The sequence below is a fragment of the Mytilus californianus genome, unplaced genomic scaffold (genome assembly GCF_021869535.1).
Source record: "Mytilus californianus isolate M0D057914Y unplaced genomic scaffold, xbMytCali1.0.p SCAF_4, whole genome shotgun sequence".
NCBI lineage: Eukaryota > Metazoa > Mollusca > Bivalvia > Mytilida > Mytilidae > Mytilus > Mytilus californianus.
Window position 1 is genome coordinate 37,900,295 of NW_026262690.1, and position 16,836 is coordinate 37,917,130.

The following is a 16,836-nucleotide window of genomic DNA, read 5'->3' on the forward strand; positions in this document are numbered from 1 at the left end:
AGTGCCAATGAGACAACTCTCCATCCAAGTCAAAATTTATAAAAGTAAACCAATATAGGTCAAAGTACGGTCTTCAACACGGAGCCTTGGCTCACACCGAACAGTAAGCTATAAATAAAGGGCCCCAAAAATTACTAGTGTAAAACCATTCAAACGGGAAAACCAACGGTCTAATCTATATAAAAAACGAGAAACGAGAAACACTTATGAACCACACCAACAAACGACAACTGTATGTATCTTGTCAACATATTTTATAGGAGTAACACGGCGGATGTCACATGTGCAGCAAAATCTTTTATCCCTTCCGGAGCCGCCGTGACCTGAAATCACCCGCGGTTTTCTTTAGTCGTCTATAATGTGATTTGTATACTGTTGTTTGTCTTTTTTTTCTCCGGTTTTTCCGTTTGTCGTCGAAATTGAATATCTCTTAGGTTGGGTATATCTTCCGCCTCTACTTTAAAGCATCAACATACTTCCATTTTAGTACGATAGATAGGACAGTTGGTTGGATGCTACAGTTTGACATGCCTTCATAAAAACACGTATTTTCAGTGGCATGTTGACTTACTACAATTGCTTCACTAAATATGCTTCAGTATGGAAAATTTCTAATGATTTCAGGAAAAATATTTCAATGAGTTAGTGCACTGTGTGTGTAAAGGAAGCCGCGATATATTTGACACAGTATTTTTATTTTAAACAAGCTTCTTCTGTATTCATTATTTCATATTCGATCAGATTCATCTAGTATTTTCAAAAGGCGGCGGAATGCCCGCCAACAAATAAAGGGGACAGTCAAAATTGATAAAAATATACTTAACATACATTTTTGCACCACCTCTTTAAATCACCCCTGGTATTTGACTAAATATATATGTAGCCATTTACATAATGCGACATCGGATACACTTCTCTTTCCCTATTACATGACTAAGATATTTAGAATATGTTAAAGTAAATGAGACAGCAGACCAGCAATACAAATAAACCAGAAAAAAAGACTATAATTAATGAATTATTATTATTATAAATCAAATTACAACTTTAATTTTAAATGTTATAAATGAACAAAAATCGAATGTTTCAATCTTAAATTCTCCATCTTTTAACAACGATAAGATAAATGACAGCACGTAAACAATTGCTTGCACTGAAAAAAATAGTCTTAGTGTAAATTTTTCCAGCTTGAAAATACAAAAAAATATGTTATGCCGGTAGTTATGAGTTAAGTCAAATCTTGAATTTTGTTTTAGATCACAATTTGTGTTCTATGGACGACATCAAGCGAAACCTTAGTTTTTTGTAGACAATTCTGATTGAAACGAATGACTTTATTTAGCAGTAAAACAACTTAATTAAATTTAAGATGCTGACTCCCTTCTATTCAAAATCGAAATAAAATGCGTTTGTAAAACTAACTTAGTTAATCATCAATATGGTCCAAACTGCTCCCATAACAAATGACTTATTCGATATCAAATAAAACGAACACACTTCCGGATCCATTAAGCGTATTCCTCAAATTTAAATAAATATACTGTAAAAGCAGGAACATGCATGGACTGTGCGTATTGCTGTGTGTTTGTTTATTCTACATTGGCTAGAGGTATAGGGGGAGTGTTAAGATCTTACAAAACATGTTTAACCCCGCCGCATTTTGCGCCTATCCCAAATCAGGAGCCTCTGGCCTTTGTTAGTCTTAATTGTATGTTTTTTAATCTTAGTTCATTTATATGTTTTGGAGTTTAGTATGACGTCCATTTTCACTGAACTAGTACACATTATTATTTAGGGGCCAGCTGAAGTCCGCCACCGGGTGCGGGGTTTTCTCGCTGTGTTGAAGACCCATTAGTGGCCTCCGGTTATTTTCTGCTCTGGTCGGGTTGTTGTCTCTTTGACATATTCCCCATTTCCATTTTCAATTTTATGGAGTATTGATCCTCGACACCAAATCTCTACACCCGCTTGGCAATGCCAAAAGCAAAGAAACAGTGCGTTTATTTCTGTTCTATATTGGAATGACACTTTGAGGCCTTCAAAGTTTCAAATATATGTACAACTTTTCAATTTATTCGCAAAAAAAATCAATAACGACAATAAATGAATCAAGTTTTAACTCTTGAAATCTCGGAAGTTTTTGGCAACTGGAAACCGATATTTTACTTCGCTTTTCGAATTACAACAATTAGATTGTTTTACATTATTTAGTATAATTTATTTCTTATTATTGAAAATCTTAAATTGAAAGCGTTAACATTCAACAATTATCATAAATCATAATACTTTCAATTTGTGAACATTTCTTTCTATATATATAACATAATTTCAGGCATTTTGAAGCGTTAACATTCAGCAATTATCATAAATCATAATGCTTTCAATTTGTGAACATTTCATTCTATATATATAACATAATTTCAGGCATTTTGTAAAATGACTGAAAAAATAGTCATTATATAAAGTTCCTGAATCTTACAGGCATTTTAGAAAATGCCTTGAGTTTTCAGGCATTGTACAAAATGACTAAGAAAATGCCTGCAACATATAACAGACGTAAGCAGCATTCCATACTAACTTGGAAACAGGGAGACTATATATAGCAACTTGTTTATCCAATGCTACAAACAAAAGAAGGACTAGAAAGCTTAATATGTTCTATTTCATACTTGATGGAACTGCCCCTGGTTACCTGATTTGCAAAATGGTAATAATTATATGTATAGTACCTAATATAATTAGACATTAATTAATAGATTAATACAAGCATATCTGTTTTCCCCTGTACTACTGTTGAACGGAATTGCCCTAAATTCCGACATACTGACTTCTCAAAAAACAAATATATTCGAAAGAAATATAACAACCTACTTAACACACCCACCTCTTATATTAGTTGACTGGATAAAAAAAAATAAAGATCATCAACACGCGATTGCGAAATAAATGCAGGTCTGTAACAGTTTGATATCAAGCCTCATATAGAAAGCAGCTGTGGCCATCCTGTTGAAGATTGTATACAATATTTTCCAGTACCGTTTCCGCAATAAAGCAAGAGAAATTATATTTTTAACACTAAAAAGATATTCTATAGCCATTGCAGCCACTATTGGCTGGTGACGGAGACATTACATTTGAGCAAAATATTTGTTTTTTCTACACAATCATTTATTTCAGGAGAAACCAAAGATTCAGACCATAAAACTTGCACTTAACTTCTCATTCACCCACCATACTCAGGCGCGGATCAAGCAATTTGAAAAGGGGCGTTTCAACCCCCGGAACACCATAAAACGTTCACATAATTAAAAACAAAAAACAAAATCAAATAAAAAAGTCGAAAAAAGGGAGGGGTTGTAACTCTCGGATCCGCCTATGCCACTTCAGTCTAGTATAATTCATATTATATCGTACTTATTTCGTTGTAACTTGTTTTTGTAGTACACACATTACCATCATGATTTCGTCATTAGAAGAAACAACATCTTTTTTAATTATGGCACTCTATGACGAACTTCATATCCACGGATATTGCTCTCTCCCCTTATATTGTATGATATTGCTCTCTCCCCTTATATTGTATGATTTTGCATACGACATCTGTAAATAATGTTTTAAAAGTAATCTCAGCTTAATAATAATAATAATACTTTATTTCCGAAGCAAATACAGCTTATTGGATTTACATAATATAATAATATCCAATCTGAGACAATATACAGCATAATATAACATTTATACACAAATCATACAAATTAATGAAAGAATGAAGCGGAGCATGACATATAGACATATTCAATTATCAAAAAAAATTGAATAATTAACCATTACGTGCCTTTTCTGCAGAATATAAATATTTTCCCAAGTTGTTTAGCTCTTTGATATTTCTCACAGTTGAACTAATCTAAAAGTCGATTGTTTAACATAGTAATAACACTTGATATATTTACTTCTGATATCGTTATATTTATCACATTCTAAAATAAAATGATACTCATCTTCAATAGCATTTTTATTACACATACTACACAAAAGTTCATTTCTGGCTATACCATAATATCTGCCTGTTTCTATACACAGTGCATGAGCATTTATTCTATATTTAATAATAAAAGATTTATACAAACTGTTTAATGGACGACTAAGGTAAAATTGCATAGTGTAGTCATCGTGTAGATACTGATACAAAGTACATTTAGGCGAATTTTTCAAAATATGTAATTATCTATAACTCTTTGTTTAAATTCACTCAAAAATAATTGTCTGTTTTAAAATTTAACACTCTGTGAAAACAAACATCACTAAAACCATATTCACATAATATATTTCGTACTTTACAGGACCAATTAAGCTTGTCATTTGGCTTTACACAACTAGATTCGTACATATCTTTATATACATTCTTTAAAATACAGTTTTCTGTTTCTAACAGTCTCAACCAGTAGCTGACTGTTTTAAAGTTACATACAACGGCAATCTGCCCAACTTAAAACATACTATGTGATTAACAGTTCCTTTTCTAACTTTTAAAATTCTTTTCATATAATATAAATGTAATTTTTCTATATCTTCGGCTTTATGAAAGCCCAGACTTCACTGGCATAATTCATAATACTTATAAAATAAGTATCAAATAAAGATACTAAAGTTTCTATATTAAAACATTCATACATTCTGACTTCATATGGCTCAATACACTGTTTAATTAATTCTATTTCTATATCATTTACGTAAAGATAAGATATGATAAGATAACTTTATATTAGCACTAACATATCAACAAACAAAATACAGACAAACTACAATAACATATGTAGAAAGAAGGAGTGACAGTGATAAGTACGAGAAAAATCTAGTACCTTTTGACAATGAGTTTCTCACCGACAAGCATTCATTCAAATAGTTCACAATAATTTTGATACTGCTGGGGAATTACTATTTAGAATTGATATAAGCAAGTTTTATGATAAAGAAAGTAATTTATTGTTCACTAGATCATTATCTAACTTTTTTATGAAGTTATCCCTCAAATATTTATAGGAATAACATTTTAAAAGAAAATGTTGTTCATCTTCAATGTCCCCATTGTTGCAGCAAAGACATATCCTACTCTGCTTCAGTATATTTTTAAAAATATCCCCCTCTTTCAACAGACAAAGTATGAGCACTTATCCTTAACTTACATAATGTAGATCTATCACATTTGGATTTGCATTGATCAACATATGAGGGTCTTGTATTTGGTTTATATAGTATTAAAGAAGTTTATTTTTTTATCTTGATTGATGTCAGTCTCTTGCTTTTTAAAGGCTGTATCTTTGATTCTCTCTTGAATGTGTTTTAAATAAATTTTAATAACAAAAGGCTTTAGATTAATAAAATGAAATCCAAGTTTTGAAATAAGATTTTAGAATAAACATCTATGTCCTCTAAACCAGAGACAGATACAAGAGATTCACAACTCTAGCAGAATCTAATTATTATATGATCTTATATGTCTGTCTATTTATGAACGGAGCAAAGTGAAAGGGAAATATCTGATTTTAAGATTGAACCCTTCTCGACCCTCGATCTTTTTCTTTCCACGCATCAAGGGAGATAATTAATGGGAATAATGTAAACAAATCGTGACCGGAAGAATGTAATTTCAACACGAATAAGAAATAAGACGATCATAACCAAAAATAAACAATTATTTTCAAATATACATTAACAAGATATTTATTATATTACAATACATTTTATAAATCTTCCAAAGTGAAACAAAAACTTAAATATAATGACTGTTGGATGGGAAACTTTAGATGTTGGAGAACAGGTGAGCTTGCAGTTATACTATTTTTATTTTAAACACATTACAGTACAATTTTTATTAAGCAAAGCTCTAGGACTAATATATGTTAGTGTAATAGTCCCAGTCAAGATACAGTAAATGAGCTATGTCAGATTTTTGTAAAATTTTGCTGACATCTTTCAAATTGGCTCATTAAACTATGAAATAATGCATCTATCTTTTTTTTGAAATATTACTGAAGTATTTCAAAAAAGTTGATACACATTTGTATAGGAAACACATAAAATGAGCGAAAAACTTTATTAAATTTGTCTTAAAATTAATTTGATACATTTACAAATGTACATTTCTGTTTAAATGAAGTAAAATTTATATAATCATAGGGTTACAGACTTTAAAGTCTTCATGGTCATGATCGACAGTACAAATTAAATCATACAATGTGGTGTTTTCGGTGAAAAATACAAAAAAAAACTGTAGAAATAAGCATACTATAAAATATTTTTTATGTATCTATCAACTTCTTTATTCTTCCCTCCACTATCTTGATTACCACTACTTTCGTAGCATAGTACTGGTAAGCAACTGTACTGTTAGCAAACTAGGTAACATAAATTGGATAATACACCAAAAGCCAAGTTTGTGACCTTATGATTAATTTACATCATTTAAACAGATATTTATGTATCAACAACACTTACATTTATTTTTTTTTGGCCATTGGTATGTGCTCTCCATAAAAATTTGCGTTTTTATGCCCCCGCAGTAGTGGAGGGGGCATTAAGTTTTAACCTTGTCTGTCTGTACGTCCGTACGTCCCAAAGTTGGTTTCCGTTCTCTAACTTTAGTTTGCCTCAACCAAATGTTATGAAACTTATACACAATGCTTATTACCACTAAATACAGATCAACTTTGAATTTTGGTGGTGTCACTTTTACCGTTCTACTAGAGTTATGCCCCTTTACAAATGGAAAAATTGCTAAATTTTTCGTTTCCGTTCTCTAACTTAAGTTTGCCTCAACCAAATGTTATGAAACTTATACACAATGCTTATTACCACAATATACAGATCAAGTGTGAATTTTGGTGCCCTCACTTTTACTTTAACTTGAGTTTGTCTAAACTAAATGTAATTTCTAAAAATATCAATGTCATTATTCAAGTAATTTCTAGAATTGGAGTTATCTTCCTTTGTCCATGATTATAGTTGAATCAACTACAATCAATTAATGCTTTATACAATGCAATGTTTAATTTTGCCTTCCACTGATAAAACACAGATCAAGTTGAATTTGGGAAGTGTCACTTTAACCATTATTGAGTAATGCCCCTTTATCATGATCATGTTTATAAATCGAAAGATTGCAAAATTTTTAGTTTCCATTCTGTAACTTAAGTTTGCCCCAACCAAACATTATGAAACCTATACACAATATTCATTACCTCCAAACTAAGATAATGTACAATTTTTTTGTTTCCGTTCTCTAACTTTAGTTTGCCTCAACCAAATGTTATGAAACTTATACACAATGCTTATTACTACATAATACAGATTAAGTACGAAATTTGGTGGCGTCACTTTTACCATTCTTGAGTTATGTCCCTTTATAAACATAAAAATTGCTGAATTTTTCATTTCCGTTCTCTAACTCTAGTTTGTCTCAACCAAATGTTATAAAACTTATACACAACCGTTCTAGAGTTATGCGTGTTTACAAATAGAAAAATTGCTGAATTTTTAGTTTCTGTTCTCTACTTATAAGTTAGCCTCAACCAAATTTTATGAGACTTACACACAATGCTTATTACTACAAAACTCAGATCAAGGTCAAATTTGCGTAGCGTCACTTTTACCGTTCTTCAGTTATGTCCCTTTATAACTATATGATATGCAAGTGGGGGCATCATCTGTGTCCACATGTGGACACTATCCACATTTATTTGTAAAAAAATTAATTCAGTCATATATCTATTTCAGAAAATAAAACGGATAAATGCACTATTTTTTTCTTTTTTCAGTTATAGTTCAAAGAGCCAAAGTTGTATAAAAAAAATTACCATAATCTGTGACTTATCCCATTTACTGTACTTTGAGCTTAAAAGAGGACAAAAGTTTGGACCAGTCAAGGATTTAGCATTACCATCTAAATCCTTGGACTAATCACCCAACTCAGATATTATGATCTGTTTGATATATAAATTAACAGTGCAAACAATCTATTTTTGATTTCAGATAGAATATTCAAAAGCCATGTCAAGCTGTTGAGGAATTTGTTCACTATTTTTTCATATTTAAAAGTCATTTATTTTAATTGAAAATCATTGATTGATACAAGCATTTGTATAGTAAGAATATAATATATTTAGAGTCCTGGTGTTATAGGTTCATCTGTTCTTGATAGTAATCATATTTTGATTTCCGTGAAGGAAAAATTAACTTCTGCAATTTTGATTGAGAAGTCAGGCACATACATGTACACCATGTTATGTTGGAATTAGAACATGGTAAACAAAGCAAAAGGAGAGCTCACAAACAAAGCATTGGTTATAAAATTTGAAACAGGAAAAATCTCAAAAATGGATCATTACTTTTAAAATGCCCTTATGTTGAAAAGCATGCATTAGAAAACGTGATTGATTGATTGTTGTTTGCTTAATGTCCAGTGGCAAATATATGATGCATTTTCAGAAGAATAGCAAATTGATAATAAATTCAATGTGCAGGTTCTGTAAAGTAGATCAATTGATATGAAGGGCAAGAATTTCAACTGCCATTTGAAAATGAGAGTATGTTGGACAGGGACTTAATTTGCAGAGATCATGCACAATTTTCCTACTCAAGGCATTGTATTTTAAATGTCCCATTCTGACTGGACATGGCTGCGTTTATATAAATCCCACACAGCCAACGGATACATGTACTCAAACTTTAACATGAGTTTTACCTCAGGGTTGGAAATTCCAGGTTTAAACAGAATTTCAAATAATTTTGACATAATTTTAAAAGAAACAAATCCAATGAAAAGGTTAGAGTGTCTCTGGACCTGCCACTGCCTTGTTTTCCTAGTCTCATATTCTTTACCAACATTACCAACTTAACTTTGTAATTTGCCCTTTCTCCTATTTCATTTTGCATCATGTATTCATAATATTACACAAAAAATATATTTTCCCATATATCATGTACATAATCTGTATTTTTTATATCATTAAATTTATATTTATAACCTCATATTTCTCAAAATTGTGTATGATGGCCTGTATTGTTTTATCTGAAATGAACCAACTTTTAACACTTTTTCATGAAAATTTAAGTGAATCTAATCTGTAACTTTAGACCACCTTATTTAAAAAAAAAAGAGATGAAATATTAAAAAAGATGGAGAATAAGATATTTATATAATGATTTTTTAAGCAAAATTGTACATGATTTTTTTCTTTTTGAAGGCATTAGTTTATAACCATGAAGGCGAGGCCAGAATTGAAGAGGGGCCAAAGAGGGTAAGCTGCTTTTACATTAATTTGATATTTTTTTGGAGATTTTTAATCATTTTGACCTAAGAATTAAGTAGATATATTGGAAATAAAATATACCATTTTTATTTAAAAAAGGAGATCAAAAATAAAAACAGCACAAAATGAAGTTTTATGAAAATGCAGTAGGATAAAAGGAAGCCTGAATGCATGTTATGATGTAAAGTGCTATGTAACTTCCAAAAAATTGAATCAGTTTATGATTATATTTCTTAGAATAAGGGTTATGGAAATGCATTTGCCCACTCATCAATACTCAAAGGCCAATGTTTAAATAAGTTGTGATCAGTAGATATCAACCGAATCCTTCAGCCACAATGGCTCTGGAGTGACATACCATGGGTATGCAAATTTTCTTTGCTATTGGTGGTTTCAGAGAGCACCCAGCCACTTCTACATAGACAATTTGTAAAGAAGTATAATAATAATGAACTATGTGAACACAAAACAGGTCCTTATATATATATAGTCAGTTGCCAACCCAAACCCTTTTTATTTTGAAATTAATCGATTGGCTATTTCATGGTTCAATTTATGATTTTTCTCAAACTTCTGTAAAAGACTTCTGGGTCAATGTACTTTAAATTTTCAATATAATAACTAGGGGTCACTGACCTTGATTTTTCTTTACCTTAAGTAAGAAATCCAAATTAATGTCAGAGCTAACCAATAGACTGACATTAATTTACCAAAATTTCTTCTTTGACAACCAATTTAAAGCATGACAAATAACACCAAAGTAAGGAAATATTACAACTAAGCCATAAAAAACAATCACATAATATAGTATGTTTAAAAAATAATTTGTTGAAGTTGGTTATAAAAAAAAGATGTGGTATGATTGCCAATGAGACAACTCTCCAAAAGAGACCAAATGACACAGAAATAAACAACTATAGGTCACCATACAGCCTTCAACAATGAGTAAAACCCATACAGCATAGTCAGCTATAAAAGGCCCTGAAATGACAAATGTAAAACAATTCAAACGAGAAAACTAAGGGCCTGATTTATGTACCAAATTAATGAACAAAAAACAAATATGATATACAGCAACAAACGACAACCACTGAATTACAGGCACATACTAGAATTCCACATAAACAAGCAAAAAAACAAAAAAAGAATTAAAAGACATTGAAATGAGAAAGGTTTTTGATTCCCCAGAAACTGCAAATCTACTTCACCTCTGTTAGTTAATATGTGTACTGAAATTACTTTTAATATCAATAAACCAAATGTTTGTTGATAAAACAAAACGATTCCTTTGGATATATATTTTAGTAGATTTAAATCACCTTGTTGTAAGAAGAAAAGAAAACTAAACTTGCATCAAAATAACAAACCTTCCATGATATGATTTGCAGTGAAAACTGATGAAAATGTTGACATTTTATGAACTTTTTGGCCAATATTTATTGCAGTTATTTTTATGGAGAGAAAGATTTCAGATACTAAAGAGGACTGCAGTGAACCAGAATTCCTATGTAATTGTGAGGTACAATGATGGTCAAGTGGAACATTTGAAAGGGTAAGGAGTCAATAGTTCTATATGTTCAAGTTATTTACCGTATCTGATAGTTCAAAGTAAAAACTACCATACATGTTATGTAAAAATAATTCTTATATGATTTGCATATTAGGGAATACATTTATATGATTGGTCGAGAGGACTTCCGGTAGTGGATTTTGATGTTGTTAATTTTTCGATAGACGACGTTGACCGAACTACTTTTCGTAATTAATGTAAACAAAATGGCGGCAATAATAACACAATCCGGTTCGACGTTGAAAATATTTATTTTCACTTCGTGCTAATCGTTAAATTTAATAATAAACCCAAAACATTCATTTGAATGATAATAAGATATTTTTTTAGTTGATTTTTTATCATATAGCAAATTTCATGGAGTACATATTTTTGCGTTAACCAACAAATATATCAATGCGCCAGGCCAATTTGACGACACATATATACAATTTACATGTGATAGAGGTTACGAGTGTGGAAAAATAAATTCCTTATCACCAATTTTAAAGAATTATAAGGATTAAACGCCTTTTTAAAGGAATATATTGGTGTATAAACTGGACCAAGTCACTCACAAACATATCATAAAAATCCTTCGAACTTTTATTTGTTTGTGAGTGAATTGGTTGAGTTTATACACCAATAAATTCCTTTAAAAAGGCGTTTAATCCTTAAAATTCTTTAAAGTTGGTGATAAGGAATTTCAATAAATCCTGTTTGTAATAAGACTTTTTTTTATTGTTTAAATTTTGATTGAAATACTTACCATATATTTGCAGACCATGTGTTATTTATGAGAATCCACTTCACCAAAAGTTTGTTAAGGCCTACCCAATGGAATCACTTGACGCAAATGAAGCTTTAGTTGTCTATAAACAAGATAAGGAGACCAACAAAGTCACTAGATATGTACAGTTTGGACCAACCTTATTCATGCCAAAAGAAAGTGAATGGTAAAAAAAAGTTTTGAGTTTTTTGTTTAAGGAATTTAAAAAAAATCAAAATTACAGTGAAAATTATCCCTGATGATTACGAAGATAGAACTAAGGTTTACACTGGACAAAACCAAATTAACAATAGATACATCTGTTAACCAAGTGGTCACTGTATGCTGAACACTTTTCATATTTTTAATGCATACCCGGTACCTATTTTCACATTTTATGTATTTGAAAGGAATTGCTGAGTATTTGAATTCTTTGATATAGAATAAATTAATTAAAACTTTTAAATGTGAAAAGATTTTGATTGGCAATATCTTTTACGAGTTGTAAGATGAAGACAGTTTGATGATTTTTTTATTATGCAACTTGAAAATTTGAAGAGAATATGGAAAATTAACATTGTAAGTGCTCTCTAACATACAGTTCTCATTGGAGTTTAATTAAGATCATAGGTAACATTATTTTGGATGAGTACAAAAAATAGAGTTGATTGATTATTTTTTGGGGGATACATATAAGTCCCTTTGAATTATTAATAATATGGAAAATCAACATTGTAAGCCAGATTTCAAGTTCATTCCTTATTGAATTTTTTTTAAACTTGTGTCAAAGTTTTAAATAAATCTACATCAGCAATATCACAAAAAAAATGGAAAATTAGTGTGGACTTTATTTTATGCCCCCACCGTAGCGGAGGGGGCATTAAGTTTTACCCTTGTCTGTCTGTACGTCCATCCAACGTCCGTCTGTAAGTCCCAAAATTGGTTTCTGTTCTCTAACTTTTGTTTGCCTCAACCAAATATTATGAAACTTATACACAATGCTCATAAGCACAAAATACAGATCAATTTTGAAATTTGGTGGCGTCACTTTTACCGTTCTAGAGTTATGCCCCTTTACAAATGAAAAAATTGCTGAATTTTTCGTTTCTGTTCTCTTACTTTAATTTGCCTCAACCAAATGTTATGAAACTTATACACAATGCTTATTACCACAAAACACAGATCAAGTTTGAATTTTGGTGGCATCACTTTCATCGTTCTAGAGTTATGCCCCTTTACAAATGGAAAAATTGCTGAATTTTTCGTTTCCGTTCTCTTACTTAAGTTTGCACCAACCAAATATTATGAAACTTATACACAATGCTCATAAGCACAAAATACAGATCAATTTTGAAATTTGGTGGCGTCACTTTTACCTTTCTAGAGTTATGCCCCTTTACAAATGGAAAAAATGCTGAATTTTTCGTTTCCGTTCTCTTACATAAGTTTGCATCAACTAAATGTTATGAAACTTATAAACAATGCTTATTACCACAAAACTCAGATCAAGTACAAATTGGGTAGCATCACTTTTACAGTTCTTCAGTTATGTCCCTTTATAACGTTATATGCAAGCAGGGGCATCATCTGTGTCCTATGGACACATTCCCCATTTATTATTTAAAGTTATCCCCTTTGAAATATAAGCGATATGGAAAAATACAGTTAATGGGCAGGAGACGTTGGCTATCATGTACCAATCCTAAAAATATAATTGTATTTTTTTTTGCAGGCTACATGAATTTTGCTGGCATGGAGTAGATCCAGACAACAAAACCAGTATGATTCCAAACAGTAACAGATTCTCAAGACTGAAAATTATTCCAGACCAGTTTTATTATAATGTGAGTAACAGCAAAAATTTTATTTTAGTCCTTTTTGTTTGTAAAATGAAAATGAAAATTATGAATTATTGCAAATTAGAATATATAAGGATAAAAAACAAGCAAGAAAAATTGGTAAATCTATGTATGCTTTTGGTCATAAATAATATTTAAAAAAGACACAGTCGCATTGAACATACCTTGCTTTTTATATTTTACTTAAAACAAATGGCTCAAGTAGGATATACAGTACTATAGTTCCCGGTTTTATAAAAAAATTAGACGCTTCTGTAGTCTTGGGAAATAAATATATTTAAGATATATAAGAAAAAAATACAGGTCAACAATTTGAATTGTAAATTAAGTCGACAAAATATAATCATTTCATTACACCAGAATAATGATTAAGTGGTAACAATTAACAAGTAGACAGTTGACAGATTGACAGTTGACAAAAACTATAAAAAGAAATCATTAAATTAAATTTATACCAAAAAAATAATCATTATAGTGGTTGACAGTCGATAGATCTACAGTCGACAGTTCACCATTGTCACCAAGAATGCTCATATATTTATGTTGACCTTTCAAACTGTATACTTGTCTACCTGTCGTCCTTTGTACATAAAATTAAACACCTGACAACCTGTTGACTTATGTACATATAAACCGATTTACCCCTCTATTCTTCTGATGGAACTACAATCCTGTATATCCTACTCGACTCCAAAAAATAAATTATTGAAGGAGTCTGTTGGTATTGACACATCTCTAGTAAAAAATGTTATTAGAGTAAATACTTTGAATATTTTCAAATAAACATATCTTTAGATTGTCAGTCACTGCTTTTGTTAACTCTTCTATGCAAAATGAAGATGCTGAATATTGTCAAAATAACACTTTTGTCAAAACAGTGTTTGATATTTAATTGATATTGGTTTGTTATTTTAAAGGTTGATGAAGTGAGAACAGCTGATGATGCTGCTATCAGAGTCAAGTTAATGGTGTTTTATGAACTCAAAGATATAGATACCATGGTAAAGAAATTAAAAACTTGGAAGAAAATTCCGAATACTCCAATTTGGTCATATTGCCGATCAGACTTTTGTTGAACAGATGACCCTTTTGAATAGAAAATTTTATCAATATTGCACTTATCTGTAAAAAAAAATCTTCTCTCCAGAATACATTGAGTTGATTTTTGTACTCTTATAATAATGCCAGAGTTACATATTGAGTATGCATTTAAGTTTGGTAGATCCTTTTTTACAGGAGTATGGCATTTCCATGGAGATTATTTGGCCCTGGACCTTCAGTTATGGTTCATTGACTTTGGTTGTTTTACATAATTTACATACTAAAGTTTGTGATAAGGTTAGTTTAAGGGGAACAACTTATAGGTTAATAATATTTGGTATGCAGTTGTATTTATAGTACTGACATATTATTTCTATGGAGATTATTTGGTCCTGAACTTTCAGTTATGGTTCATTGATTTTCAATGGTTTGCACATTTTACATGTTAAAGTATTGACATTTTAATATCAACATTTGCATTTTATTGTCAGAATTACATGCAGGGGAGACATATCTCTGTGTCAACAGTTTATTGATATTTTAATTTGTAGTTTTTGTCTTTTTAGCTCACCTTTCCAAAGGAAATGTGAGCTTTTGCCATCACTTGGCTTCCGTCGTCGTCGTCCATCCGGTGTAAACTATTTCAAACATCTTCTTCTCTGAAACTACTGAACCAAATCCAACCAAACTTAAGCTGAACGATCCTTAGGGTATCTAGAATAAATTTTTGAAGAAAACATGGCCGCCATGGCTAAAAATAAAACACAGGGGTAAAATGCAGTGTTTGGCTTATATCTCAAAAACTGAAGCATTTAGAGCAAATCTTACATAGGGGTAAAATTGTTCATTAGGTCAAGTTCTATCAGCCCTTAAATTTTCAGATGAATCTAACAACCCATTGTTGGGTTGCTGCCACTGAATTGGTAATTTTAAGGAAATTTTGCAGTTTTTATACGACCGCAAAAATTAAAAAATTTTTGGTCTTATATTGGTATGACGTCGTCGTCGTCGTCGTCGTCGTCGTCGTCTGGCGTCGTCCGGCGTCGTCCGAAGACACATTGGTTTTCGCACTCTAACTTTAGTTTAAGTGAATGGATCTCTATGAAATTTTACCACAAGGTTCAATACAGCAAAAGGAAGGTTGGGATTGATTTTGGGGGTTATGGTACCAACAGTAAAGGAATTAGGGGCCAAAAAGGGGCCAAAAATAAGCATTTTTGTAACTTCCAGACATAACTTGTGTGTTAGTGTATGGATATCTCTGACATTGTACCACAAGGTTCCATATCACAAAAGGAATGCTGGGATTGATTTTGGGGGTAATTGTCTCAAAATTTTAGGAATTAGGGGCCAAAAAAGGGGCAAAAAACAAGCATTTTCCTAGTTTCATGACAATAACTTGTGTGTAAGTATTTAGATATTTCTGAAATTGTACTACAAGGTTCCATATCACAAAGGGAAAGCTGGAATTAAGTTTGGGGGTAACTGCCCGAAACGTTTAGGAATTGGGGGCCAAAAAGGGGCCAAAAATAAGCATTTTTCTAGTTTCCAGACAATAACTTGTGTTCAAGTGTATGGATCTCTCTGAAATTGTACTGCAAGGTACCATACCACAAAGGGAAGGCTGGGATTGAGTTTGGGGGTGATGAATCATAAGGGGGTTCAAAAAATTTAGGGGGGGGATTTTTTTTTTTTTCTTTTTTTTTCTGTTTTTCCTTTTTTTTTTCTTTTAAAATTTTCCATTTTAAGTTGGTTATTACTGATTTATATTTAAAAGCAAATAATAATGATATGGTAGGAGATACACACCAAACAGGATGTGTAAGTTATTATATAATAAGTATTGTGCAATAGCAAGAAATTTTCAATTGGACAGTATTGCACAATAGCAAGAAATCTTCAATTGCACAGTATTGCGCAATAGCAAGAAATCTTCAATTGCACAGTATTGCGCAATAGCAAGAAATATCCAATAGCACAATATTGCACAATAGCAAGAAATTGTCAATTGTACAGTATTGCGCAATAGCAAGAAATATTCAATTGCACAGTATTGTGCAAAAGAAGATACTTCGTATAAATTGCTTATAACTTGATCAATTTCAATGGGATTTTATTCTTGAATTCTTGGGGTTCTTTAATATGCTGAATCTAACCGTGTATTAAGTTTTTGGATTTTGAGCCCCGTTTTTAAATTGGTCCACATTGAGGTCCAAAGGGTCCAAAATTTAACTTTGTTTGATTTCGTCAAAAATTGAATTATTGGGGTTCTTTGATATGCCGAATCTAACCATGTATTTAGATTCTTAA

The 16,836-nt window shown here is 31.2% G+C and overlaps 1 protein-coding gene across 1 annotated transcript in view; it reads left to right on the forward strand.

Annotated features, from left to right (window-relative positions):
• Positions 1–5,599: 5,599 nt before the first annotated feature.
• The window catches only part of LOC127698282 (uncharacterized), a 37,026-nt gene continuing 25,789 nt past the window's right edge, over positions 5,600–16,836 (forward strand). The window contains exons 1-6 of the mRNA XM_052201673.1: positions 5,600–5,818; positions 9,243–9,296; positions 10,754–10,860; positions 11,640–11,813; positions 13,359–13,470; positions 14,403–14,486. Of these exons, the coding sequence (XP_052057633.1) occupies positions 5,780–5,818; positions 9,243–9,296; positions 10,754–10,860; positions 11,640–11,813; positions 13,359–13,470; positions 14,403–14,486 (570 nt within the window). The 5' untranslated portion in view covers positions 5,600–5,779. The remainder of the gene's footprint in view (positions 5,819–9,242; positions 9,297–10,753; positions 10,861–11,639; positions 11,814–13,358; positions 13,471–14,402; positions 14,487–16,836) is intronic.